Source organism: Mugil cephalus, chromosome 9 (assembly GCF_022458985.1).
Source record: "Mugil cephalus isolate CIBA_MC_2020 chromosome 9, CIBA_Mcephalus_1.1, whole genome shotgun sequence".
NCBI lineage: Eukaryota > Metazoa > Chordata > Actinopteri > Mugiliformes > Mugilidae > Mugil > Mugil cephalus.
Genome location: NC_061778.1, coordinates 5,743,497 through 5,771,005, shown reverse-complemented (window position 1 = coordinate 5,771,005; position 27,509 = coordinate 5,743,497). Strand labels below are relative to the sequence as shown.

Here is a 27,509-nt window from a genome sequence, read left to right as displayed (position 1 = left end):
TTAAATTCATAGTTTCTTTTTGTTTTATAGTGTTCGATATTTTCAATAAAAACTCTTTCTACAATTATAGAATCCGGGAGCGGTACATGGTGTGAAAAACAGACGGAGAAGACAAAGAGGGATGGATGCCTGCACCAGTGACAGTGAATGCATCGTACACATGTAAAGTCCTTTCTTCTTATATACAGCCACGTCCCTCTCTGAGGTCAGCGTGCCAAACTTCCCACCAAGAACCCCACCTTTACAGATACTTATGTGCATTGTGTTATTATACCACGTAAATTACATGGCTCTTTAAATAACCTGCAGACTGTCCTCTGCGGGGGGCTCGCCGGGTGTCTTTTGAGATCGTAGCGCTTCTCAGGACAGCAACGTCTGAACTTGCTGAGGGGATCTGGGTAGCAGGACTTCTGGGTCCTTGTAGGCATTAGCCGGGCTGGTCAGAGCCGCGTAAACCTCCCCATAGGCTCTGCACACCAGCTCTGTCGACTGACGGAAAATCTGCTCCCTGCACCAACAGAGGAAACTATTGAGAACTTGTGCTCACTGGACAAAGTAGCAGTGGTAAATGGGAGCTTTTAAACATTCCTAAATCAGACTTGTAAAGCTGTGTTGTAATTAATCACAGATCAAGAGCTGGAATAAGTCAGCCCAGAGTGGGAATTTACTTCTTTTTTTTTTTTTTTGTTCAGTGACCACTGTGTGCCCCCGCTGTATCAAAACAAAGAGTTACAGTGTGTGGTGTACACTGCCACCTATGGACACTCGTAACAACATCAAGACACGAGAATCAAGCGATTGCCACGACAACATATGCCGACTTCAATATAATGAGATGATTCAGTCAAAAATAATTTAACACATTTTACTGAAGTGAGGAGAATATTTAATTTCACAGGTGTCTGGATGCAATTCCACAGAAGATGTAATTAAGCATCGCAGACAGGTCTGTATTTATTTGGATTGAAGTTAATTTTCTTAAAGATCATCTGATTTATACACCTAAACATTTAAAGGCAATTAAACGGCAACTGTTCTGGTGTTTGATTAACAGTTAAATCATCAACACAAATGTTCTAACTTGTCAGATCACATACACTGAATTATTAGGTTTTGGAGAGTAGGTTAGAAAGAGCATTTGAAGATGTGACGTTTTTTCTATTCGTCGATTAAAAAATAAAAGGATCATATTTTAATTTAGAAGCAGTGCTATTTTCTTGATTGCCTAAAGTCAGGCTTGATTTCCTACCATCTCCATTTCAAAGTCAGGTTTGAGCGAAGAACATAATGTGACTATTTCACGCAGAGGAGTGCATATGGAGGATGCAACGCTTGGACCGGAGAGCCCGGCGAGAGGACTCGAGGACACAGTGGGAGCGTCTCGGTTGTATCCCACTCGGGCTCTTGAGAATCCATATTTTTAATTGGCCCGCAGAGAACACGGCACCACAGCGCTGTGTATAACACCTTGCTTCACACCGAGTGCAAAATGTGAAACGAAGGGAGTCTAAAAATCACATTCCCATTTTTTTTTTTTTTTTTTTTTTGCGAGCTCCGGGAGTGTTTTCAGAGAGCTGCTGGGTGTTTTTCTGCGTTTCAGGTGAGCAGGGAAGCAGCCGTGAGAGATGGCAGGAGGGAGAAAGACAAAGAGTGTGAGTGAGAAATGGACCAGAAGCTAATTAATGGCGTCCTGCCCATCAGTCCTCCCATGTCCATTAATAGAGAACATTAACCTGAGGTACAGAGTGCTCCTCAAGCCTGCTGCACTTCCCAGTAAACGTAACTCATAGAAAGAGCCCTCCAATGTAGCAGCTGGATTGAGCTAAAAGCATGTGCATTTTCTGATCAGTAACACAAATACAGGCAGGGCTGCCGGACGTGCTCTCAACGTGTTGGTGGCTTTAGCAATTTAGCATCCAAACTCCCCCCTGCATTTCGTCGAGTGTTTTGTTTAGAATGCAGTAATGATCGTGTTACATCTGGGAAACTAATGAATGTTGGACATTATTAGGTCGACTCTCCTGTTCTATTTTTAATCCCCCTGAACGCGCTCCTCATCCTGTTATTGCGCCACGTGATGTGGTAAACATTTAACTGAAAGCCCGGGCCATTCCTTACATTAACAGACAAAGCCACTATCCGCACATTAAGGACTCACTTGATGGCTGCGCTCAGCAGGAAGTTGAGCTGCGGCATCACGAGGGTGTCAGGCGACGACAGGTACCGATCAAACTGGACCTGGCGTTTTGCGAGCGGGACATGAGAGCTCATCGATCAGGAAATCTGCGGGTAGAATTTATCGATGCGCTGTTGTGCAACTCACCATTGCCGCTTTCACAGAAGAGCTGTCCATGCTGGGGAGGAGGGAGAGAGGACCCTGAGAAAGGAAGAAAGGAAACAAAAGGGATCGTGCAACATCAGTTTGGAATCCAATGCAAGGTCGCAGCGTTTGAACGGCAACAATGTTGAATCTCAGAACTGAATAAAAGGTCTTCGGGCCTTCGTTCATTCATGTCTGCACGGAGCAATGAAAAGGTTACTTTGTGCTATTTGCCTGCAGCAGCTGCAGCAGGGAAGAGAGTGAGGTCTGAGTGAATGGTGTTACTATACCACCAACCAACTACCTCCAACCAATGTAAGAACTTTATTAGCAAAAAAAAAAAGAAAAAAAGATCTTTTACTGTTTGCTGTTCCTGCGCTTAAAACGGAAAACTGATTTAAACTGTGACTTAGACAGTGTCATCTAATACAATGTCACATTTATCTCAGTAACTACACATCAGTGCGTGGCACATCCTGTCAAATGTCTCATATCAGTTCATGTGCTTAAATTTGATACCCTCATCATTAAATGCTCATTTATTGCCCTGAAAAAGATTTATTGGCAACAATAATCGACATAATCCACATTTTCTTTTTTTTTTAAAAATAACTGAACTTTGTAAATAAGAGAAATTTCCTCCTTAAATCCTGCTAACTAGACAGAGTAAATTACATGTCTGACTCTGTGTACACAACAGCAGGTACCTTTAAGGCAATTAGCTGTCACTGATTATCCAGAATGGTAACATTAAGTCAAGCTTAAATGGCTAAATTGCCAACATTAAAAAACAGCAAATAGAAGGTAGTGCAAGGTTCAAAGCACTAGTACAGCACCTAGAGTGGTTTTATAGGAATATGGGCACATTAACAAACATACTGTGAGCCGACTAACTCGTCTGCTAGTGACCAACATCGTGAGCATTTTTAACAGCGGTTTTCTTGTTTCTGACTAAAGCAGAAAAATAAAATGCCGCGCAGATAATAAGAGTAAAAAAACTTTTCAGTCACTGACATGTGGGAGGCCGTCGAGCACGGAGAGTGAGATCTAAAACTTGATTAAATGGGCGACCACTTAAAGAAAACCACGAGACACGGGCCACCCGGGGAGAGGAAAAGGCTTGCAGAAGTATGACAGTTTGTGATTGAGCTTTGCGTTGAGGAGGAGCAGCAACAGCAGCAGCAGCAGCAGGAGCAGCAGCAGCAGCAGCAGCAGCGTCAGGGTGTGGTGTGTCCTAACGTGACCCACAGTAAGGACTCGCATGCTAAACCACAACTATGGGTCTCAGTCAGCCCAGAGGCAAAGTGTGTTACAAAGACAGAGGAAGGCTTCAGGGCATCAGTTCTCTTATCTGCACAGGACGCTTCAGGAGGAGCAAATATATTTTAATAGAAAATGATGCACTCTGTCTTTCTCTGTCCCTTTCTCCGCTGAAAATCTGATAGAAATGCTATTATGCTCTAACAAAGACATGTGATCATGTGGTAACCATAGCAATGACAAAGGCTACAAATACTGCCCAAAGAGGTAAACAATGCTGCTCAGGTTCTGTGTCTATGTCTATGCTTAGAAGAAAAGAAGAAGAAAAAAAAAAACACAGTGGGCCATTAAGAAGTCTAAAAGGAGAGATGTGAGAAATAAATCCACAGTTCTATGACTTCACGAGTGAGTGCACGCAGACATGTGAGACCTGTTCGGCGCTGTGCTGCTGGACGCAGCTGTAGATGTAGCTCAGTCCGGCTCTTGTCAGCACGTAGGACGCCTGCTCGTTGATCAGAGTGTCAAGGTGAGCCTCGATCTGAAAAATGCGGGAGAGAGAGTGGCTAAAAACCCGAGTCGCGCGGCCTCCATTGTGAGCCGATGGTACTTGTGGTTAATGGAGAATCAGTGTGCTACTGATAATGAAACTTCTACAGGAGCTCTTGTGGTGCTCAATTACAAAAGGCGCGCTAAAAATAGAGGGATAGATGGCGCATGTGAGCACGGGAAACAATGCATGACGCACGCCCCTTTTATGTGACGGCAAATTAAATCTTTTTAGCAAAAGATTTGGTCTTTATGGATTATCATAGAAGAGATGAGAATAATTAACCATTTACAATGGACAATGCAGACAATGTGACGCCTGTTAGTTAAACCTACATTTTAAATAACATTCTTGTTTCATGATTCAATTTGTCTTGTACTCCCAGAGTGTAGTATATCATTACATTTACAGCTTTGACTAAATGATTAATTAGCTGCTGAAGGCAGACCTGGAACTCGAGCATCTCGAGCCTCTTGTCGGTGAACTCGAAGAGAGCCAGCGTGGTCTTCATGACATACAGCGAGTTGACCATGTAGGTAGCCATGTCAGCTGTGCCGAGGTTGCTGGCTGAGACGGTGCACAGCTGCAGGAGGGGATCCAAGATGCAAGAGAGCACCTGGAAGAGACAAAAGCAGACAGAGCCTTGAGCACTCAGTGAAGAGGTGTTTGTTCGTCGCAACTATAGTAAGCAGAACAATAAAGGGAGGCAAGTTTCACCCTGATCTTATTGTAGAAATGTGTGTGTTTACCTGAGCAAAGTCGGCCTGGCGGGCATCCAGAGGAACTACAGATGAGTCATGGGAGGCCAGCACCTCCCTGAGGAGGGAGAGGGTCTGAGTTATGGAGGCTGTGGGTCCCAGGTCTGCGGGAGGCAGCTCCACCTGTTGAGCCGAGGGGGGAGGGGGCGTACGACAAGATATAGGAGCAAATCAGCAAATGTGCACTCGGAGAGGTTAGCTTTGTGTGGGCTGTAGCTGTCGCAAAGAAAAGAAAAGTAGTTCTTCAAACATCACCAAAGCAAACATCACCTAATGAGGAGCGTGATAAGCCAAATGTACAACTACTACCTGCTGTTACGCTCAGCCTCAGCCAGTGCAGCTTTTGTAATGAAGAGAGTTTTGATTTCATTCACCTTGGGCACACGGTATAGAACTGAGCGCGGCCACCTTTGCCCACCTAATAGAGCAAATTATACGAGGGCTGTGTTCCTAGAATTAGATGGAATTGACACCAAACCCCTGAGGGTCTGCAATTTGATTAACATCGAGCTACCGGGATAATTCTTGTAACTGCTATTGATCAGCCCACAGCCAGCGTGTAATGTGGAAAAGCTCGTGCCCGTGCTGAGGTATATTTGGACGTCAATTTAACTAAACGGTAACAAGTCTGGCGTTTCTTGGCAGCCAGCGCCATCTTGATGCTGTGGCCAGCAGGCCCAAACTGTTTACAAGCAGAAGTGCTTCAGAAATAGCCTTGTTTTCTTTGAGGCTTCAGACACGGAGCTGGAATACACAATGTGTGTTCGCAGGGTGTAGCACTGAACTTAACTGCACTGTCATTTGAGCATTTTTATGAAAGAACACTGCGAACGGCTCCGTCTCCTTGTTTTGCCGTCAGTCACTTTCTCACATCTGCACGAAAAAATGAGGATCGTCCGAACACCAATCACGCTGCACATACTGCACCTTGTCCATGAGCTTGCTGGCATGAAGGCTCAGGCTGTTGAAGAACATCTTTTTGCTGAGGCAATGCATTTCCTCAATATTGATGAGCAAGGAGGCCACACTGGTCCCAATGATAGAGCTGGACAGAGATCAAATATAGGAAGAGAAGTCAATTGGGGAATAATTTAGTGATTCTCTTAATTGGCATCATCAAGAAGAGTTTATACTGTCAAATACCTGATGGTGTGATGGTAGAACTTAAGCAGGTTGGACAGCTTGTAAAGCAGGACGGCTCCTGGCTCTGCCACAATGACCTGTTCTATCCGAACCTGAGGGGTAAATAAATAACAGAGAGAGGAGGACATAGCGTGCGATCAACATAAATAAATAAAATAAAAAAAACAGCTGTAGAGTCTGATATTTATTTTAAACTAATTTGGCTCCCCACTTTCAGCGGCCTGCAGACTCCCTCTGTGATGTGACCAACCACTTCCTGCATGTTCTCCTCCAAACCTGATGTGACGAGAGCACACAGAAATACATGGGCGTTATAAGTAGAACGGCCAGTGAATGCAGCTAGACAACAAGAGTTCGTTAGACTGTGGGATATGTTTATATAGACAATATACTTCAACGCAATCCCCCCTGATGAGAGATTACGATTGTTTACATGGAGACTAAATAAAATAATTGAATTATCGTGGGTAGCGTGGGTTTCCCCTGTGCCTCCAAAACAGTTGTGGCTCATCAGAAAATGTCCTGTGGTGTCTGGTAAAAGGATATTGTTAGTGGGGGGCCTTTGGGTTGAGGGGAGGGGCCTCTGTGGTCACCCCACACATACTTGATCGGTTTGGGATCTAGTGAAGTTGGAGGCTAGGTCAACATCTTGAGCTGCTCTTCGTGTTTTTTGAGTTGTTCCTAAACAGTTTGTGTGTGTGTGTGTGTCTGTGTCAGGCTGCAGGGCTGCTGCCCTCAAAGAGTGTCATTGCTAAGGGGTGGGGGTGCCTCGTCTGGTCGGGTCTAGGTGGGTGGTACGTGTCTAAGTAACATCCACATGAATGCCGGTGCCAAAAGTTTCCCGACAGAAAACTGAATTGTCACAAGATGGTCGACGGTGTTTACTTTTCCTGTCGGTGGTTTTAATGTTGTGGCTGATCGGTATATGGCCGACAACATCAGTCAGAACTTTTTTTAACATGCACAAAGTGGCTCTGGCCGCTGTTGTGTGATGAATTCGCCTGTTTTAAGCGTTGCTGCCCACACTTCATTCATCATTTTAAACTCTTGTTTGAACAAGTGGTTGTTTTTCTTCCTCCTCGTTTCTGTCCTTCCTGGAAAGCTGTCACGTCACATGATGTTTACCCCACTTGGGGCAAACATGCACAGAGGGAATGAAGAAACGAGCAAAGAGAAACAATCGGGCCAAGAGATGGTTGATTGGTGCTAATGCCTTTATAATTTAACAGATTATCAGCGATTTATAGCACCTCTCTTAATCTGATCGGAAACCCCTCCTGATGCGGCCAGTCTGTTCTGATTGAGGAGGTTAAACTTGCGAAGATAATACATCTATATATGACTCATCAAACCTTGTAGAGTGACTTGCTTCAGCAGAGCTTCTAGATGCTCTTTCTCTGAGGCGGTAGCTTGGTGCAGCCAGGCCAGCATGTCCCCGACATACCTGCAAGAAACGCAAAACACTCCGCATTAAAACACTGCGTCCCTGTTAGAGAGCCAAGCCGAGGGCTAATCTTACAGCGCTGCGACCACAGTTACATCATGGGTCATCATGTTTCGCTCCCCTCACAAACACACATGACTTTGGGTGTTACGTAATAGTAGAAAACAGCCAGGTTAAACTTGAATTATTGTTTGTAACTCTGTGTCTGTGTGTGTGAGAAAGGGAGAGAGAGAACATAGGGAGCTGAGAAAGAACTTGATGTTCTCAGAACTGCTGATGTCTCCGACAAAGTGGAGGTGATTTTGTGTTCCCCACATGGCTGGTATTCTGAGAAAATCTCCCATTAGGCTCCTGGGCACAGGAGGAAGAGGGAAGAGAATTTTGTACAACAGGAAACAAAGACACACCGAGACGCCGTGTGATAAAATAAGGCATTTAATATCTTCCTGAATTGGATATTAAGGGACAAACTGTTGACTGACTGATTCACACTTCAGGGATGGTGGCGTGTATGCTCATATATTCACCAGATACAGCTGAGAAGATCATATTAATTTCGTATTAGGGGACTAATTGTATTTTGAGGAACTGTATTTTCCAAGAAATCTCGATTGAGACAACCCCACTGGTCTTATTTGAATGTTTCTGACTAATTTGGATTTCTGGAGAAACTCTTTCTCATGACTGCAAAAAGAGAATGATGAAGAAGTGCTTTCACAAGATCATGCAAAATTCTAATAATTGCAACACAGTCCGGCACTTCTGGTTTCTGCAGTGTTTACCGTGTTGTGCAAAGGTTTTAGTCACCCATAAGGCACAAGACTGACTTCCATCCGTAATGCAATAGCTGGGAAATGACTGACTTGTCCTTTATATATTCTGCAGAATAACTTTTGTCTCAGTGACAAGAAGAGCATTGAGCATTGCAGCAGTTTTTCATTATTCAGCATAATTTAAAGAGACTAAAATAGCCAATGTTAGTCAAGTAAAGTTTCCCTCGTCATCATTACGTTGCAGTGGGACTTAGCTGTACCTCATGGGGTCATGTGAATGCATCTCTATTGGGCGGGGGGTTCCTCCCGGCCCACCGCGGGTGAGGGCGTCGATGAAGCCCCGTACCACGGCAGACCTGCGTGCAGTTCCAAACTCATCCAGGGTGTACCTGGTCGGACAAAAGAGGAAAATCAAGCAACATTCAACAACCGAACCCGGAGCGAAAATCGCAAAAAGAAAAAAATAGATAAAATCGCAGCAGGCTGGGGAAAGAGGTGTTGTGCAGAGACTGTGTGTTGTGGTCAGTCGCTAAGTTCAACAACGTAGGCAGCTTTTCCAAAAGGAAAGAGTTTGAGGTCGTTCTGATGACATGGCGACAACAGGCTATGTGACAGACTAAACAAAAGATAGCGCTGAATTAAGCGGATATCCACTGCCTCAGCCTCAACATACACAGGCACACAAGAGGGACCTTGGACACTTTGCAGGAACGGTGACAGGTGTACTTCCGAGAACACAAGGCAGAAAAAACATGAAAACATACCAACGTGTGAAATTTTAAGCTTAAGCTTCAAAATATCTGCGTGTCCTATGCATTTATTTTTTTTTCCCCCATCTGCGGACAAATTACCCTCTCCCGAAGGAGATGTTCGTATAATTTCTACAGAAATTGACATTCACTGCTTTAAAAACAGGTTTCTTCATTGCCTGTGCATTTCCTGTTACTATCAGTGCGCTACTTTTCTTCTGTTCTTAAACCTCTGTGCTTCAACGTGACAATTAAAATAAAATAATCAACAGTAGATTATAAAATGTAAATGTAACTGTGCATGAGGTAGCGTCCAAAAAGTAAGTGGACAGAAATAGAAACAGCTTTTATTTTGACTGTGATATATCCTTTTTAAAGATTCAAAACTAAACAGACAATGTAAATCGAGGACATTGCACAATGCAGATGTAGCAATAGCAAAGTGCATGAGTGCATGCAGCTGAAATGTAGGTCGGTTTTAAAGCATGATAAAACCAAAATAATACTACATACATAAATAAATTTGATTATCTTTCTTGTTATCACTGCTTTAATAACTGTGTGCAGACATATATTTGGGGTAATTTATGCTAAATATAGATTGAAAGAAAGAGACTGAAAGAACTGCACTGATTTGTTACAACGCTAGCTTTTGACTGATTTTTTTCTTTCTTTTCTTCTAGTGGCTCTGCATTTGCTTGTCTGCGGGCTGTTTGCTCTGTTGTTTTATAACCGAGAAGCTCTTTGTTTCTCCCTCCCAACGCGATGCGACACAAATGCCCTCAGCTCTCACAATTTACCTGTGACTGACTTCCCAGAGAAGACAGTGGCAGAGTAAAATACAGAAAAAAAGACTGGGGGAAAACTGGGACTTTTTGAATTTAAAATAAACCTACATGCTTCCTGTATTCGTGTTAATGTGCGGTTATTTTTTACTTGTAAAGGACTGGTCGGTCCTGCAAGGCTTCCATGGCTTGTGTCAAGACGGGGCTGATATCACACGTCTCCTGGGTCAATCCCCTGCATTCATCTGTGTAGAAAGAAAGAAAATAATACAATAAATGCATCTACAACTTTGTGGACCATGGCAACCCTGTTGGTGACTATCAAAGCACCAAGAACATTTGTCAGTCAAATTTTTCCATGAGTGTTAAGACATCTGTTAGTTTACTTTATGTTTATATAGTACAAACAACGGATACACAGTGACCAGTTTTCCAGAATGTGACTGTAAAACTGAGTAAACCCTTCATCTGCTGTCGGCTGTAACCGAGGCTGAAAATACGATTGTTCTACAAGGCAACATTTTAGTAAACTGGCTGACAAACGCACAGAACACAAGCCGAGAAATCACCAAACCAACATTACAACCTACAGCTTTTTCATTTGACCATCATCAAACTTTCACTTGCCAAATTTCGGGAATTCTGTCAGTTTGGCATATTTCAAACCGCAGCGAACCATGTGTCTGTAGACAAACTCATAATTTAGCAAATACTCTATATTTTCTTATTGCGTAACTTCACCAGTGAGGTTTCTGTGATCTAAACGGTTTATTCCCATTTCCATTTCAATGGCAAAACACAGCTGTGGAATTTATTGTTTTCTGGCATTGTTTTAGTAGAGACAGACAGAGGACGTGAGTCACAAGTGTCCTTAAATATGTCTTTACACGCAATAACTCTCACTTGAAAGGGCAAAGTTTTGTATTACAATAAAAAAAAAAATGACTAAAACATTATTGTCGAGGACCAAAAACAGAACCCCTGACCAAGCAAGTACACTTTACCATAATAGTGACAATATGCTCTTGACTTGGATAAAGAGAGTCATAGAGAGTCCTCAGTGTACTCGTGATTGTAAGTGAGTGTACTGTACTCACTCTGAGCCCAGCGGTAGAGCTGCTCATATGATGTCTCCTGTAACACAGCCATCTGCTCCATGATCTCTAACCTGGAACAAGCCAAGACCACACGTTACATACTCATAACCCTGGAGCACAGAGTCACAACACTGACAGTGTCCCAGTTTACATGCAACGGAGATAATCGAATAACTGACGGGAACATGTCCTCCACCTCCACACTAGGTGGCGATACGCGCCTTGTCCGGTTGACCTATTACATCAAATAATAAACAGGAGTCGTTCGTGCGGCAGACTGGCATTTCAAACAGCAACAAGATGGATAATAGTTCAGCTTTTTTAATCTCGTACGTAATGTGTGTGCTACTTATGGTGCTGATAAGATGTGCGCTATCCCTCAGATGAATCTTCTACTGGCTCTGTTTACCTTCTTCTACTGCGACCGGCTTTCTTGGATAAATTTGTTCGTTGTGGAGTATGCACACACGTGTTGTCCAGTTAAAGTCTGATTAAGGTGTATACATGCCAGGGAAAATCAATTTCCAGTCGCATTATCTGGGTGTAAGGAGAACTCCTACTTTAGTCAGAGTAACGTGTTTACATGCACCTACGTTGTCCAGTTGAAGTTGGATCAAAGCAATAATCCTGTTTTTTTCACAGGCGTGTAAATGTACTGAGTGATGTGGATACTAAACCTGGATGTTTTTATTTCCACTTTCACCTTTTAGGGTTCGTGATAATTGCAAAGACCTTAGCAGCACTTACAAAGTCTAATTGTGCGTCTTACCCTGCAGTTTGTTGGTTGGTTCGCAAGAGGATTTTCACATCCTCGTGGATGTGCTTCACCCGGCTGAGAGCTTTGAAGAAATCCTGGGAAACACAGTAATTAGTGTACTTTTCTAGCAAAACACAAACAATAACAGCTTTGTAAAACTGGTTTTGGGCATGATGGTGTCTCTGAGATCATAAAATGTCACATTCACAAAATGGAACCTTGATTTGTGTTCTACCATTAGACATTTAAAACTACTCACCAAAACCAGAGCTTAGACTTAGACTTGGATAGTTTCACACACAAAAATACTTTTGAATAGGTATAATATAGCTTGAAACTCAGATTTTACACAACACACATAGCATGAGTCTGTGAGCAACAGAGCACAGTGAAAGGAGTTTGTTTCTTCTCTGAGAAGTTGGTGCAGCTCTTCATCTAACAGCTCACTATGGCTGCCCTGTCTTGTTCCATTTACTCCCCATGTGCACTGCCTGGCCAAAAAAAAGCCTTTAATATTTGGTTGAGCCGCCTTTAGTTTTGACTACAGCAGCATTCGCTTTGCATTGCTTAAATAAGAAGCTCCAGCAATGTCACAAGATTCATTTCCATCCAGTTTTGCATTAATTTTTCACCAATATCTTCTTCATCTGCCTCTCTTCTTACCCTGATGGCCCATCACTCTGGAACAGAGTACATCTGGACTCATCAAACCACATGACCTTCCTTTGCTCCAGAGTCCAATCTTTTTGCTCCTTAGCAAACTGAAGCTTTTTAATCCCAGTTAGCTTCACTGATTAGTGTTTTTCTTAAGGCTACGCAGCTGTTCAGTCCCAGTCCCTTAAGTTCCCTTTGCACTGTACGTGTGGAAATGCTCTTACTTTAACTAGATATGAGTTCTACTGTTGTTTTTCTTCAATTTGATTTCACCAAACACTGAAGTGATTGTCAATCAATCAGGATTTGTTTTTTTTTAAATCGTGCATTGGACAGTTCTAAACACAATTTTAGAGGTTTCTACTTCAATCTCTTTCAATGTTTTTGCATGTCAGTGACTTGAGCCTTCCCAAAGAGACTAACATCTTTTCCAATCACGGGATGTGACTTTCTACATGGTTGTTTCAGAAATGAGAAGTTACTCATTGCATCACTCGAAGTTAAATAACTTGTTGTCAGCTTATCCAATAAGAGGCGTGTACGTAATTGCTTTGTTAAATACATGTCCTGACTTATTTATGGCCAGGCACTGTATATGTCCAACTGATCCGCTGCATAAAAGTTGGAAGTAAGTGATAACCTCACTGACAAACCACACTGAATTTGCATTGTGAAGCAGCAGCGGCGGAAATCTCAAAATCCATCAGTTATCGTTCGATGACTATTTAGCATTCTGCATTCACATCCAGATCTCTTTATAGAGGATGACATATGCATTATAAACATTGCAGTGGTTTCTTTAATGGACCATAGCCAGTTTTATGGACTTAATATTCCGATCACATTGCAACACATCACATTTTACAGCACATTGGCACTTCAACCAGAGGATGCAGCTAATGGCAGGAGACAGCCTCTGTGTCTGATTCTATGTGCTCACATTCTGTGGCTGCCAACGGGAGGATTGTTCATGATGAAATTCATTAGCACACATGATAATTGAGATTACCTCAGTAATGGGAGCGTCCCGAGCCCCTCGCAGCGTGGCCATCTCCTCGTTAGATAGCTGGAACTTGGCAAGGAAAGCTTGAGCAACCTGAGCTCTCACCTCCAGACGTTGACTGAAGGGAAAGAGATAAATGTTGTAATTTCCTTCATGCATCATTGCTGCTCTTTGATATATTTCTGCAGGCATCCCATTCATCCCCAGTAGGAGTTTTATCTGTATTTTCTAGTGTTTTCCCACAAACAAAAAGAACAGCAACAATATACGTGTCCATTAAACTAAAAATAATAGACGCCATCAACAAGCTGTAATGTTCAAAGTCCTACAGCAGATGGCAATCACACTCCTCAAACACAGAGTTCAGTGACAGAGCGTGAGACAACTGGGTGGGACACAGAGTGAAGATATCATGTGCGGCAGTCAGAAAATGAATGTCAGGGGAACACAAGAGAAACAAAGCAAACACGGGACCAGATACCGGCCAGGATTTGTCACTATCAATAACGGCAGAGCGATGACTATCGGTGTCACTTTAAGTATCTCAACACAATAGTGACCATGGCAACTGTCCCAGTCAAACAGGGAACTCTGTCACGGGATAGCTGAACAACAGCGAGTCCTCCCTCCCGTTTCCCACCTCTCCAACCAAACCTCCCCGTCTGTACTCCCCTCCCTACTGGCGAAGGGCAGATCAGTAAATCACCAGGTTATTTTGGTAGAGCAGGAGAACCCAACATTATCGGACCATTGTCTCTCTCACGTGGCTATTACCAGGGCTCAGACAGCTGAAAGTAAAGGGTTGTAAAACGGTTACAGGAGCCTGTGATTCAGTGTTTGTCTGCAAGCATCATTTATAAGACCTCAAGGCTTCTTTTTGTTTTGTGTGTTGAGATTTTATTCAACACGCAGAAACACGACTGATGCAAAGAGACTTTAAAAGTTGACGTCTTTACAGCTACATCCCCAAAACTGTGGCATTGATGGCAGTGTTTCTTATTCTTTAGAGACACTTCCACTTTGGAAGGACTTTTCAGATTGCCAAAATCAGTTGACAGTTCAGTCTGTTAAGTACACACCGATCAGCCATAACATTAAAACCACTAACAGGAGAAGTGAATGATGTTGACCAACTTATTACAATTCAATGTTCTGCTGGGAAACGTTTGGACCTGGCATTCATGTGGATGTTACTTAGAGATGTAGCATCCACCTAGACCAGACAAGGCAACCCCCACCCCATAGCAATGACACTCCTTGATGACAGCAGTGATCTATAGCAGGATGCAATCTGAGACAAACACACACACAAAAATACTTTAGGAACAACTCAAAAAAACATAAAGAACAGCACATGGTGTTGACCTGGTCTCCAAATTCACTAGATCCCAAACTGATCAAGTATCTGTTGCATGATCCACAGAGGCCCCTCCCCTCAAAGGCCCCCCCACTAATATCACATGACACCCTCAGAAGGCCCATGTCCATTCTCTGATGAGTCAAAACTGTTCAAGAGGCACATGGGAGACCTACACAATATTAGGAAGGCGGTCATAATGTTACGCCAGATCATTGGTTGTGTTTATAGTACAATATTTAGACAATGCAACAGGACACAGTTACATGTTTTGCATCAAAAGCACACGCGTGAAAACAACACGCTCCAAAAAACAGATGGAATGAGAGAACACGTAACTCTGCTGCGAAAAAAAAAACAAATTAAAACACGCGGCCCTGATATCCCACCGCAATTACAATGAAACATAAAGAATAACAGGGTATGCAAATGAGGCCATAAATTAAAATGAGGGACGCATAAATTAGAGTATCTTATAGTTATTTGCGTGCGAACATGCTTGTCTTCACACACAGCACATGAGCAATATTAATACGAAACCTGTGGACGCGTGCAGAGCGAGGAGCTACAGTCGTCTCAGGGAAGGCAGTTTATCGCTAATATGCAAATTTATGCAGCGAGCTTTTACAAATGTCTATCTGAATCATCTGTTCTATAGACTGTGGTGTATCATGGTATTTCTGTCATGTAGGGCTCTTGAATTATGATCTTCACAAAAGGAGGAAAGAAAAACAAGCAACACACCCACAGACAACAGGGAATAAAAAAAACTGAGCACAATGGAAACTTTCATGTCTACTGCCGACGCTCTTATGGTTAAACAAACTTTCCATGCCGCGTACAGTATGACCCGATGAGTATTATATTAAAGCTGCACTTGCTCCCTACGGTTCCCCAATTTATTTTCCAAGTGTGATCGTGTTGAACTTCACAGAGCTGGCAGTGCCAGCGGAGAGAGAAAACCTTGCACGCACGTCAAACTCGCAGCGGATTCCCAGCACAGAAGATAAGAAATGCCCTCAATTTCTCACATCCAGGCCAAGAGTGGCAGACCTGTTCCTCCAGGATGTAAATCACAACAAGGAGACAAGCCGCACACGCCCATACAAGGTGAGGAGAAGGCAATTGTTGGAGCTCCCTGGTTGGAGAGAAAAAAAAAAAAAAGAAAAAGGAAAAAAAAAAAGAGCACACCAGAACGGCACAAGTGCAGGATCATTTTTCCACAGCGCTGTCAGGACATGACACATTCTTCTCCAAACTGCAATCACTGAATGCCACAGAGAGGGAACAAGCAGCAGCGTCACACTGTGAGGAACATGAAGGGCTACTGCTTCAGAGGAAAATGAAGTCAATAATGTAAGCTATCTCTTGAACAATCCCCTACAAGTGAAAATTTTAATTAGACCCAGGTTACACGAGGGGTTGAAGACAAGTCGCAGAGCCTCGGCTCGCGTCGCTGTGTGTGTGCGAGAATTTTTCCCAATTGATTTTGCCCATCGAAGCACAGAAAAACATTTGAGCAATATAATACGGCACAAGCTCATAAACAGCTCTGTCAAACTGCAAAATTACCGGCGGCTGCTTAATTACCTCACGGAGCCAAGCTTGCTCATAAAAACTAAGGGCTCGATCACAGAGCAGCGTTTAGCAGCCTCACTAACTTTTATACCGAGCGACTTAAACACATAATTTCCATAAAAAAAGATTTACACATTTTATTATATATTTTGACTCGTAACAAAGCGGCTTGAATGATCAAGCTGCTCTCGTAAACAAGCGAACGTCCGATGAACCTTACGAGTTGCCAACCACGTGGGTCGATTATCCGTTAGCATCCATTAGGATGCATCTGGGGCCATTTTCGAAAGAACCGCGTGGAAATTTGGCAGTCGCAGAGCTGCTGGTTAGCCGCACGCCAGCGATCACAGAGTCCGCGCAGTTACACCCGACAACACGAAGGCACACTCACAGCAATATACTCATTAGCAGCAAGCAGGGCCTTAATAACGCTCGAGTGTCATTTTAAACAGGTTCGTCATTTACTCTCTGACTGTTCTCTCGAGGGCTTCATCAACCTTGATTTATTAATGACCTACACAGAAGTCGTACTGAGCGCGATCGCGTATTTTTTTACCACGAGGAAAAATAGTCACAACGGCACACAACGAGGCTTCGGGATAATTCATCACGTGCCGTGGGAAATGAGATAAATTCTTCATTGTGGCTGCTGCCGCCGCATGCATCTACGTTGCACTTTACAATGTGGACACGTAGGCTTCGCTGGAGCTGCATGACCGGTTCAGTAGAAGCTGGTGAAACGAATCCAACGCTCCATCCTCTTCGGCTCTAGCCGTTCACGAAGGCGCAGTGTCAACAGGAACGTCCGTTTTAGCGCCGCGTTTCAACTTGTTCGGCGTGATGACATGTCACCCTAATACAAAGATTACACAGGGCAGGGGCAGGGGCAGGGGCAGGTGCGTAGCGCCGCGTTTCATTATGGAACAACACACAACACCTATTAGCGCCGTCGCTGACAGCGTCTCTGAAAAGGACGAGCCCAGAACAAAAGAGCGGCCGGCCCCCCGAAAGGCAGCGGAAAACACAGGTCGGCCGCTCGCAACCGGCTCACCTCGTCTACCTTTTGCATCTGCACACTACGAGCAATCTGCTGGTACTTTCCGTTTCATTAGAGTTGACAAATGACACAGTGCCACAGGCATACAGCAGTAAACAGGCTTCCTCTGCCAGTTAAATACAAATCAGGATCATGTGCGGAGCTTTGAAGACCCTCTCAGCAGAGCTGCCCTAGATATCGAGCACAACATGTGAGATAATGCTGCAAAAGCTGCTATAATAAGTGTCAACAGGACAAAGGCATAATATGAGAGGGTGGCTTGGGACTGCAGAGACGTATGCGTGTGTGTGTGTGACCCTGAAATAGAGCTGACCAAGAAGACCAGAGCGGGGAGGTGCAACGGGTGACTGGAGGAGGACAGCTTGACTGCACTCTTCCCCTGGCAGCTCTTCTGAGACAAAATTGCTCAAGACAAGGTCAAAGCTCGGCTCGTCCGCACAATATCCAATTGGGATGCGGGGGTCATTGTGGTCCCGCGAATGAAAATGTCACGTAGACGGACAGCAGGTCCCAACGGGGGCCACTGCGGAAATAAAAAGGGCGAGGCGAGGGGACGCTCAGAAGGGCGTTGGCGCAAAACCTCCGACCACTTACCATCAACGAGCCCCGTCTGCACGGGGCGACGTCTGAATTCATTCCCCGCACGTGCTCACGGGGAGCTTTTATCCCTACTAGTGTCTCACGCCGCTCTCAGACTCAGAACTCAGCGTGTCCTTCCCCCTCAATCTCGCCTCCCTTCCCCTCCCGCGTCACCTTTTTGTCGAGGAGGTCCCGAGGCTGCGCCAGCGGAGCACGGAATTGCCGCAGTACATCACAGCTGCCAGGTGCGTGTTTTAGCAGAAATCTACATTATCTCCACCCCGGCCTCCGCGTCAACCCCCAAGGTCACTGAGCACTGAGGTCACATCTGCCACGTATGATAATGAACGCCGCAGCACACCCCCCCTCCACCGCCGGCTATCAGCCGACGGGAGAGAGCGTTTCATTGTCACACAGCTGGCAACGCTCCAGCGGGTTCAAATATTAATTATGCCGAGATTCGTTTTATTTTGAGGCTTTCATCCCAAAGAAATCCATCAATATTCCAAAGAGTCGTGATGGAGCGAGCACCTACGATTTGACTCTAAGTCATGGTGAGACGCATATATAAGATCTGCACGTCTCCTTCTTCTTCTCGGTTTGTGTTCCCGGTAAATCTCAGTGCAAACAGTCAACTGCGAGGACACACCAGCAGGCCGCTCTCCAGTTTTTATAATCCAACTTCGCCATGATCAGGGAGTGCCGCCGTGTAAACAGGAACTACTTTCATGTAAATCTCACGGCCAAACATCACAGAACAAGACGGATAAAACAAATACAGTTCCATTAATGATGACTGCTGCCCCACGTATGCAAATAGACAACTGCAGGAGAAATATTAATCAACCTCATGAATCATTCAGCCCCTCTCATCAAAAATGAAAAGGCGCTTGCTAGCTCTTCCTGCTCTGCACTGAATCTCCCAAACTTTTACTGACTAGAAAGGCAAGTCTTCAACTCTGAAGTTACTTAAAGTGAGAATTTGAGAGAATGTTTTAAATGATGATGAGGACGACAATAAGAGGCGAATCCTGGCAGCCCAGGAAGGGCCAACATGGTTGGTTCTTCCAAATACGTGTGCAATTTGGAGCGGGTCAGCAAAGTTTTAATGAATTGTTATCTGTCTGGAAAATTGACTAAATAGAAAAAGGGTGTAATGATAAAGCAGTGAGAGCAAAATGTGGGCGTCTAGTTTCAAGTTGATGAAAAATCAGTGACACATGCGACGGGTTCTCCTGAACGGATGAGAGGAGAAATGATGGTTTGAGATATCTTTAAAAATTTCTGCAGGTAATTTAGAATAAATGTTGTCAGCCTGTCTCACTGGTCTCGCCCACATTCTCACTTTAGAAGTTGACAGCCTCATCATACGCTCCTATTTTATATTAACACTCCCATCACTATTAACTCCTGGGCCAACTTTATTAGTGGACCATGCAGGGCTTATACAGCACCTTGCATATAAGGTCACTGAATCTGCCGATGGTGCATTACGTGTGCTATATACACCGATCAGGCATAACATTATGACCACCTGCCAAATAACGATTTGTACTTATTAAACGTGCCTAAATCTCATTCTGAATTTGGTAAACACTGTTTTAAGTTCTCTGCACCTGCTGCTTGGAACTTACTGCAGAAAACTTTGAAGTAAAAGGAACTTGTCACCTTTGGATCTTTAAAAACCCGTGTGAAAGACCTTGGAGCAGCTACATATCATGCTTGTTTTATTGTTTGTGTATTCCATGTATGTATTTTATTTGTGTTGTGTGAGTTGCTGTCTGTTCTTAATTGGCGCTTTCCTGCGCTGCTGTCTTGGCCAAGCTTCCCTCAAAAATTAGGTCTTTGTATCTCGACGGGATCGCCCTGGTTAAATAAAGGCTAATAATAATAAAAATTATAATAATATTTTATATGTCTCCCTTCAGGCTTGTTCCAGTGGATACCACAGATACGTGATCAGTTTGGGATGTAGTGAGTTTAGAGGCCAGGTTATTACCCTGTGCTGTTCTTCATGTTTTTTTTAATTGTTCCTTAATCGTTTTTGTGTGTCTGTGTTAGGTTGCATCCTGCTGGGGTGTCGTTGCTATGGGTTGGGGAGTGCCTTGGTCTGATCTAGAGGGGTGCTACATCCACACGAATTTCTAATCAAAACACTCTATTACCACTAGATGCTCAATGTTATTTACTTCTGCTGTCACTGATTTAAATGTTGTGTGCAGATGAAGTGTTCCATAGTTGAATGCGTAATACTAAAAGAAATGCCAAATATTTGGTCCACCACACATAAGGAGCAGAAGAGCAGAAAAACCGGAAAATGTAATTTCTAAATATGCAACAACTGCCTCAAAAGTTGAGGTGAAGCTCATTTACTTCATTTGTTCTACACTAAGTTTTCAAAACCTAGATCATGATTCCTGTAGCTACAACACCAACAATGTAAACCATGAAGCCTAAATGCTAAAATATTAAATTAAATTTGTCAATTGATTTCTTATCTCTATATTATTAGATTAACAGCTACACACACACAAAAACAAAGAGGAAATGGTTGCGCCATAGAATAAACTTACTTTTCTCCCTGCAGCTTGTTGGTCTTTACTATGAGGTCTTGAGTTTGCGCTTTCGCAGCCTGTGGAATAAAAGTGACAGTGTTTTTAAAAAGGGGGTTTGCAAATATTACGTCGTCTCAAAAAAGTAAATAAAACACATGCATTTTTAAAGATCAGATCTGGTCCACATTATACTGAAATAATGTTAAGCTTAGACAAATATACTACTCTCCATTAGAACATCAGTGCACTTAAAGAGTGACATGTGGAGCTACTACATACCTTTAATCTGTTGGTCATTTCTTCACAACATGTGCTCATGGCCTGAACATCTTCATTAACACTTTCCAGCTCCTGCAGAGAATATGAAGTTATAATAATACATATTCAGACACAATTCTGTCCAGGCATGAAAATTTAAAAGACATGTGACTGGGTGCTGTGTTAAGAATGTATTGTTAACTTTAACATAATATTATTAATATCTTTAGTTTTAATTGCAGATTGTTCAAGGGAAAATACCTCAATCAGAATGTGTTAGTACAGCACATCCAGTAACTATTAACTATTTAAACCATTAATGTCTAAATAAATGCAAAAAAGCAGCCGACTTGAATCACAAGCTGTATTTTTTTTCTGCTTCGTTTTCCGATCTTATGATTATTCCTGCTAATAAACTCAGTCTTACCTCTTTGACATCTTTAAATATACGGGCAAACTCCTCGTTGATCGCCAGACTTCTCCTCTCTATGTCACCGCGAAGATTCCTCCGGGTGCGCAAACTGTTCTCGGTGAAGAACACAGACAGAGCCTTCAGAGCCTCCAGCATTTCCTGGAAAAGCAAACAAACACGTTGAAGATACTCATCCAGGGAGCGCGAGGACTCGTAAAGTAAAAGCAAGGTTCTACCCCTGTTGCCGATAAACCAGATTATAACTACAAACCGCAAGGAAATTGCGCCACTTTAAAAGAATATCTAATACAGTGAAATTCAATTTGAACAATTTTAAACAAACACAACCTTTCATAACACTTGACTAACACAATCAATGATTCACTTAATTCACACATTGAACTGGCAGGTGTAAATACATGTAGAATCAAAGAACCACTCATAAAAAATAATTGAAGGTCCTTGATAGAACACCAGTGCAATGTCAAAACATTTTTTTAAAGCAAAATTTAATGAGCTTTGAGAATTTCATTTTATTGAAAATTTGCTTGTGTGGTGGACAAGGTTTTATGTGGACTTGCTGTACCTCCTATGTCTGCCTTTCTTTAAAAAAAAAAAGTCTACCACTTTCCGTAAGGGAGCGTCCCACATTACAAACATTGAGAACACACCTCAAGCAACAGATGAAAGCAAATCAGTCTTGTAACCACTGACTTTTAGATTAGATTCAAATTTATTGTCATTACACATGTACAGGTAACTTACACAGCAACGAAATGCAGGTTAGCATCTAACCAGAAGTGCAATAAGCAGTAAGTGCATGTAGCATAAATAGCGTGGTATATGGTGCGGGTTGGCTTTATAACATATCAACAATATTTACAATTGGAAAACTGTTTACAGGTGAGACCATATATACAGGTGAGTGAGCAAGATATACACAACGATTAATTGAGGTACAATGAACATATTATACAGGCGGATTTGTGCGTTAAATGTAAGTGGACTATAAACAGGAACTACAGTATAATTTACACCACAGGATGTAGGCAGACGATAAATTAGGTGATACAAAATACAGATAAAGTGAGCATTAAGCAGTGCATAATTAATAAGCAGCAGCTACCTAATCTAACTAAACTAGTGCAATGCTTGGTACATTAGCACTGTGCAAACATATTGTTTAAAGTGTGCGTGTGCAGAACAGTCCAGTAGTGCAGTGTTGATGGTGTAACAGTCTTTAACTCCTTAGCAATGTTTTCATGTCTTGTAATGTGCTCTCTTATTGGGATCCATTGCCCTGTTCTATGTCATGTTTTTGTGTTGGGCTTTTGGGATCGTGTTTTTGTGTTACTTCCTCGGGAACACGGATGCAAATTAGCATTGTTGCTATATTCCGGCATATTTACGCCTATTGCTGTCTGAATAGTTAATGTGCACTATCCATATCAGTTAAATAAACAAATAAATACATACATGAATAAATAAATAAATACATACATACATACAAACATACATACATACATAGATAGATACATAAACTAGCTTCAAGACGTAGCTACTGTTAGCCACCCTCTCCCTCCTTCCTCACCTTGTCATTGTCAAGTCTCGTCTCCAGGATTTTGTTGAGCTTCCGTGAGAGCGGGTTGTTGGTCTGAGACGGCGCATTTGAATTCTGCACCGCATTGGAGCCGTCAGCTGAAGTTTCTACTTTTGTATCAGCCATTGTACACAGACAGACGGGTCCACGTCAACTATCAAGAAGGATGTTTTGGTCCGTCTGTGATTAACGTCCGGGCGACGTGGAGACTCCAGGAGGGAAACGAAAGAACGTTCCGCTTCGTGGTAATTCGTTTACGTCAGGGGCGTTAACGTAGAAAAAAAAAAAAAGTTTTTGTTTTTATAAAGCGAGGTTTGCCTATGATAAGCTGACAAAAATAAGCCCAATGGTAGAGAGTATGTGGCAGAAGGGGACAGTTTTTTTTTTTTTTTACTGTTAATAGTCTGCAGGGTCTGTTCAGTCCAAAAGATGAGACAAAGGACAGATTGATGTTGTCTCACCTTCATATGCTTAAGTTCACTTATTGTACTTACTTCATCTCCTTATTTGAAAGCAGTTTATTTTCTTTCTTCTGCTTTTTTTTTAAACCAAATGACAGCTTTGTGACACGGTAGTTTGACATTAAAGCAATTCTAAAGCTCTGACCCTACAATCACTGCTAGGTGTCAAACTCATTTTAGTTCAGAGGGCCACATACAGCCCAGTTTGATCTAAAGCAGTCCAGTAAGAAGACCGGTAAAATAACAGCATAATAATAGCGACAACTCCAAGACTAAAACAGTGGATTACAAATAAGGGACAGCAGTTATTTTCACTGAAAAACTGCAGACTTCTATGTAATTTTTGCAATTTGCAAATTCATGCTGTGGGCCGTATGTTTGACATCTGTGATTAATGTTTAATTAAGTTGTAATTTTCAGTTGTAAAGAAAGCTTGATGATAGTGCTACTGATATGACACTAATACAACAGCCTCCTCTCCCCATAAAAGTAGTTTAAAGTGGAACATAGAAAAGAGCATTAAAGTTTCATACATATTAAGTTACATCATATTATTATGACACTGTGATAATCCCAGTTACTCAATAACTCAAAGGGCATGAACACTGATATGCGTCACATGTACATGCATATAAATACTGTTCATAATATCCCACTTTTGAGTGTATCCAGTGACATGTCTTAGAAAAAAAAAAACCACATGTTTCTCACTCAAAGCTGCACCCTTTTAAAACGTAACATTTTAAAAAGTTAAATCATCTGCTACTTCACAACCAAGACAAATAATTTCCGCATGAATGTTAATAACAGTGGTAGGAGTGCTGCAAATCGCTGAATGACTAATAATTAGTGGGGTGGTTTCCCCAGCTGCAGCAATAAATTATATTTTTGAGATTATAGTGCAAGTATATAATAAGTCACCAATTAAGCTAATACGTTTACAGTCCTGTACTGCTGTGGCTTGTAAATCAGCCTGTTTCTAGTTTTAGTTTAAGCAAACGCTGATCTACAAATATTGCCTTTTTTTAAATTATTGTCCAGGCAGTGTAATTGATCCATATATTGCATGTCCATGAGGTAGAAAGTTAAAACAAAGGCATTATTTATTGTTGTTGTCATTGTGATCGAATCGAAATTGCACAGGTGAGACCATACATAAATCCCCTGAAATCAAATGTGATATAATTCATCACACTTATAATCATCGAAAGAACCGTTGTTGAAGTAAACTAATCAATCACCTGACGCTGCATAATCGATTGTCTGGCCTGGTATGTTAAAAGGTCAAATATTAAAAACTAGGGCTGTCAAAATTAATCCATCATCATGATTAATCTGATTAAAAAGATTTAACACAATCAACCCATCTGCAGCGCATAATGACTCTGTGCAGTTGCAATCTGGTGGTGACAGGCAGTAGAACCAACACATAAAGGAAAGGAAAACGCCAAACAACATGTTGGCCCTCTCCATGGGAAATCTGAGTACAGAAAAGAAACAAAAAACAAGACTGTTCCATGTGAGAGACTCTTCTCAATTGCAGGCAACACTGTAAATAAGAAGCAGTCAGCTCTCCTCTCGGATAATGTCAACAAGTTAGTTTGTCTTAGTAGCTGCCGAAAGAGGAGAAACAGGGCCACACTGATATTTGTTTTTGTTTTAAAAAAGATGTAAGAAGATGTTAAGTTGTTTCAAGTTGTTGAAACTGTTGAAGGTGTTTAATAAACATAAGTGTATATATATATTCCCTTCTTTCTTAAGTTTGTTTGCTCATGCAAATTTAAACGCGATTAATATAGATTAAAAATTAATGATATTTAATCGTGATTAATCGAAATTAATGCACAGCAACCGTACGATTATCTGATTAAAAATGTTAGATGTCAAAATTACAATTACTGTAATATACACGTTTTATTTAATATTGGGACTTTAAAGGTTCACGATATCAATGCAAGGCTTCATAACACGCATGCATTTCTACGATTCAACTCTTTCGTTCTGCACGAACGCGATAAAGTGTTCCGTCTTCGAGGCGTTCGTGAATGCACCAAAAGCACCGTAGGAATGGTAGTAGCGGTGAGTCCAGCCCCTGGGTGGAGAACAGGCTGATTGATAGTCACCTCCCGCCTCTCCTCTCTCTCTCTTTCCCTCTCTCTCTGCCTCTCTCCCTCTCTCCGAGCAGGAATGTGGATCAGGAGTCCAGTCAGTCAGCGCAGCGCGTTTCTGCACCGCGCAGGAGTAAATTATTGATCATCGCCTCGTCTCAAAACATTGATGAGGAGGAGGAAGTGATTTGCGATCAGGATACTGCGGGTGACTTTTTTTTTTTTTTTTTGGGGGGGGATTTACATTCATCGGCTCCAACGCATTGCCCTCCTCTTATCCCTCGACTGAAGTAAAAGTTTGCTTAGAGAGCCAACACAGCTGTGGGAGTCCGCAGATGGAAGCAGCCTCTCCGCGTACAGCGAGCGCACCTTTTTCCGGAGGTCTCCCAGCATGTAAGCCTTTCCTCCTGCCTTCTCTCCTTCTTTGCCGAGTTTGCTTTATTTTCATTCCGGCGGTGTAAGCACTGCGATAATGGTAGTGCGTTCCTTGAGGTCACCCCTAACGAAAAATCATTGTGCGCCGCTGGAGCGGCTACTCCTGCAGGGACTGTTCCCTGAACTAAACATCCATTGATTTACGTGGGTGCTTTACATTATTCATACTTAATTAACATGTCATAAGCTCTATTCTTTCTTGTTTTGCCATGTCTGCAAGATAATTTAAAGTTTATAATATGAACAGTGTTGCTGTTTTTAGAAGAATTAACACTTTTTTTTAAAAAAAAAAATACAAAGCTCAAAATAATTTTCTCAGTGACTGTGCATAATTATACCAGTTGATTTAAGTTTACCCAGCTGCTGCTCTTGCTGCTTTTTTGTGAAGTCATAACCATTATTTCCTATGTTAAAGAGAAACGCCTTGAACAAACAAGGAAGATGGAGACCAATGATTAGTAAGGTTAAATTAAATATATACCTGCCAAAGTTAATCAGGACTTTATTACTGTTTTACATTGATCAAATCTTAATCTTATTAAACAATGCATTCCATTTAATCTTGTCCACTCTGGTTTAGTCTGGTTTAGTTCACCTAGCAGAACTTGGTCATGTTATTTCTGTGACTTTGTTGAAGAGTGGCAACCCCGTCATAAGTTCTCTTATATTTCTGGTTTTTATGACTTATCTTAACTTTGTGTTCAACCGAAACAACTTCTTCAACCAGATGTTTCTCTTCTCTCCCCGCCTGACAGGGACCCGGAGTCACTGAGAAGGTGAAGACTGCTCGTGTTAAATGCTCCCCGCGAGGCTCGGTGCAACACGGCAACTGCTCATATAACTGCTGTTAGCTCAGTTACTGTGTGAACCGTTCGCAGACTGTTTACCATGGCGTCCAGTCTGACATGTACGGGTGTTATCTGGGCCCTGCTGTCCCTGCTGTGTGCTGCTGCCTCCTGCGTTGGCTTCTTCATGCCCTACTGGCTGCTGGGAGCGCAGATGGACAAGCCCGTGTCCTTTGGCACGTTTCGCCGCTGCTCCTACCCAGTTAGGGACGAGGAGAGCCAGACCACGGTGATGCTGGAGCAGTGCGGGCGCTACGCCTCCTTCAACGGCATCCCCAGTCTGCCGTGGAGGATCTGCACGGTGGTGACAGGTGTGGGATGTGGCCTCCTCCTGCTGGTGGCGCTCACGGCTCTGATGGGCTGCTGCATCTCTGACCTCATCTCTCGCACAATCGGTCGCGTGGCCGGCGGCATCCAGTTTGTTGGAGGTGAGTCGCTGTGGTTGTGCTGTGCTGCGAGAACTTTTTAACAGTCATCTCACTCTTCCTGGTAGTACTCCAGATTCTCCATCACTCTTTGAGATGTCGATGTTTAAATGTTACTATAGTGGCTTCACATCAAATTGTTTAAAACAAACACGAATGAGAATCACATTAGTGAAGAAACAAGGAAATCTCTATACTTTACTTGGCCAGCAGACCTGCTGAGAGCCCGTTGTTTCCTCACACGCTCAGCTGCACAGGAAATGAAAAGCCTCCCAGTGAGAGCTGGGGGTCCCGTTCCACACTTAATGACTTTGGATCATTTTACGTTTTCTTTCTCAGCGTTCTGCACATTTCTGTGTGGGATTAAACAGAATTTCTTGTTTGTTTCACTTCAAGTGAGTGTTTGTGGACATCATGTGCACATTTTGTGATTGGCCTTTGGCTGTGCACAACCTCGGTCCTGTTCGAAGTTAAGAATGTGGCGGAACATAATTTGATACAGTAAAACAATATAATAGTTTCCTGCGTTTCATTTCATTCTGAGCAGCG

The 27,509-nt window shown here is 42.6% G+C and overlaps 2 protein-coding genes across 2 annotated transcripts in view; one reads left to right on the top strand and one right to left on the bottom strand.

Annotated features, from left to right (window-relative positions):
* cog6 (component of oligomeric golgi complex 6) lies at positions 1-22,886 on the bottom strand. The gene is made up of 19 exons (XM_047595075.1): positions 22,678-22,886; positions 21,102-21,245; positions 20,696-20,767; positions 20,435-20,493; positions 13,297-13,408; positions 11,646-11,728; positions 10,877-10,947; positions 9,931-10,024; positions 8,506-8,634; positions 7,381-7,472; positions 6,240-6,304; positions 6,029-6,120; positions 5,813-5,930; positions 4,877-5,008; positions 4,576-4,743; positions 4,011-4,118; positions 2,324-2,377; positions 2,159-2,238; positions 1-508 (listed from the first exon to the last, which is right to left on the bottom strand). The coding sequence occupies exons 1-19, from the start codon at positions 22,810-22,812 to the stop codon at positions 361-363; spliced, it is 1,956 nt and encodes a 651-aa protein (XP_047451031.1). The 5' UTR covers positions 22,813-22,886; the 3' UTR covers positions 1-360.
* A 2,417-nt stretch (positions 22,887-25,303) lies between these two features.
* LOC125013493 (LHFPL tetraspan subfamily member 6 protein) overlaps positions 25,304-27,509 on the top strand; it is a 46,721-nt gene continuing 44,515 nt past the window's right edge. The window contains exons 1-2 of the mRNA XM_047594222.1: positions 25,304-25,648; positions 26,446-26,963. Of these exons, the coding sequence (XP_047450178.1) occupies positions 26,579-26,963 (385 nt within the window). The 5' untranslated portion in view covers positions 25,304-25,648; positions 26,446-26,578. The remainder of the gene's footprint in view (positions 25,649-26,445; positions 26,964-27,509) is intronic.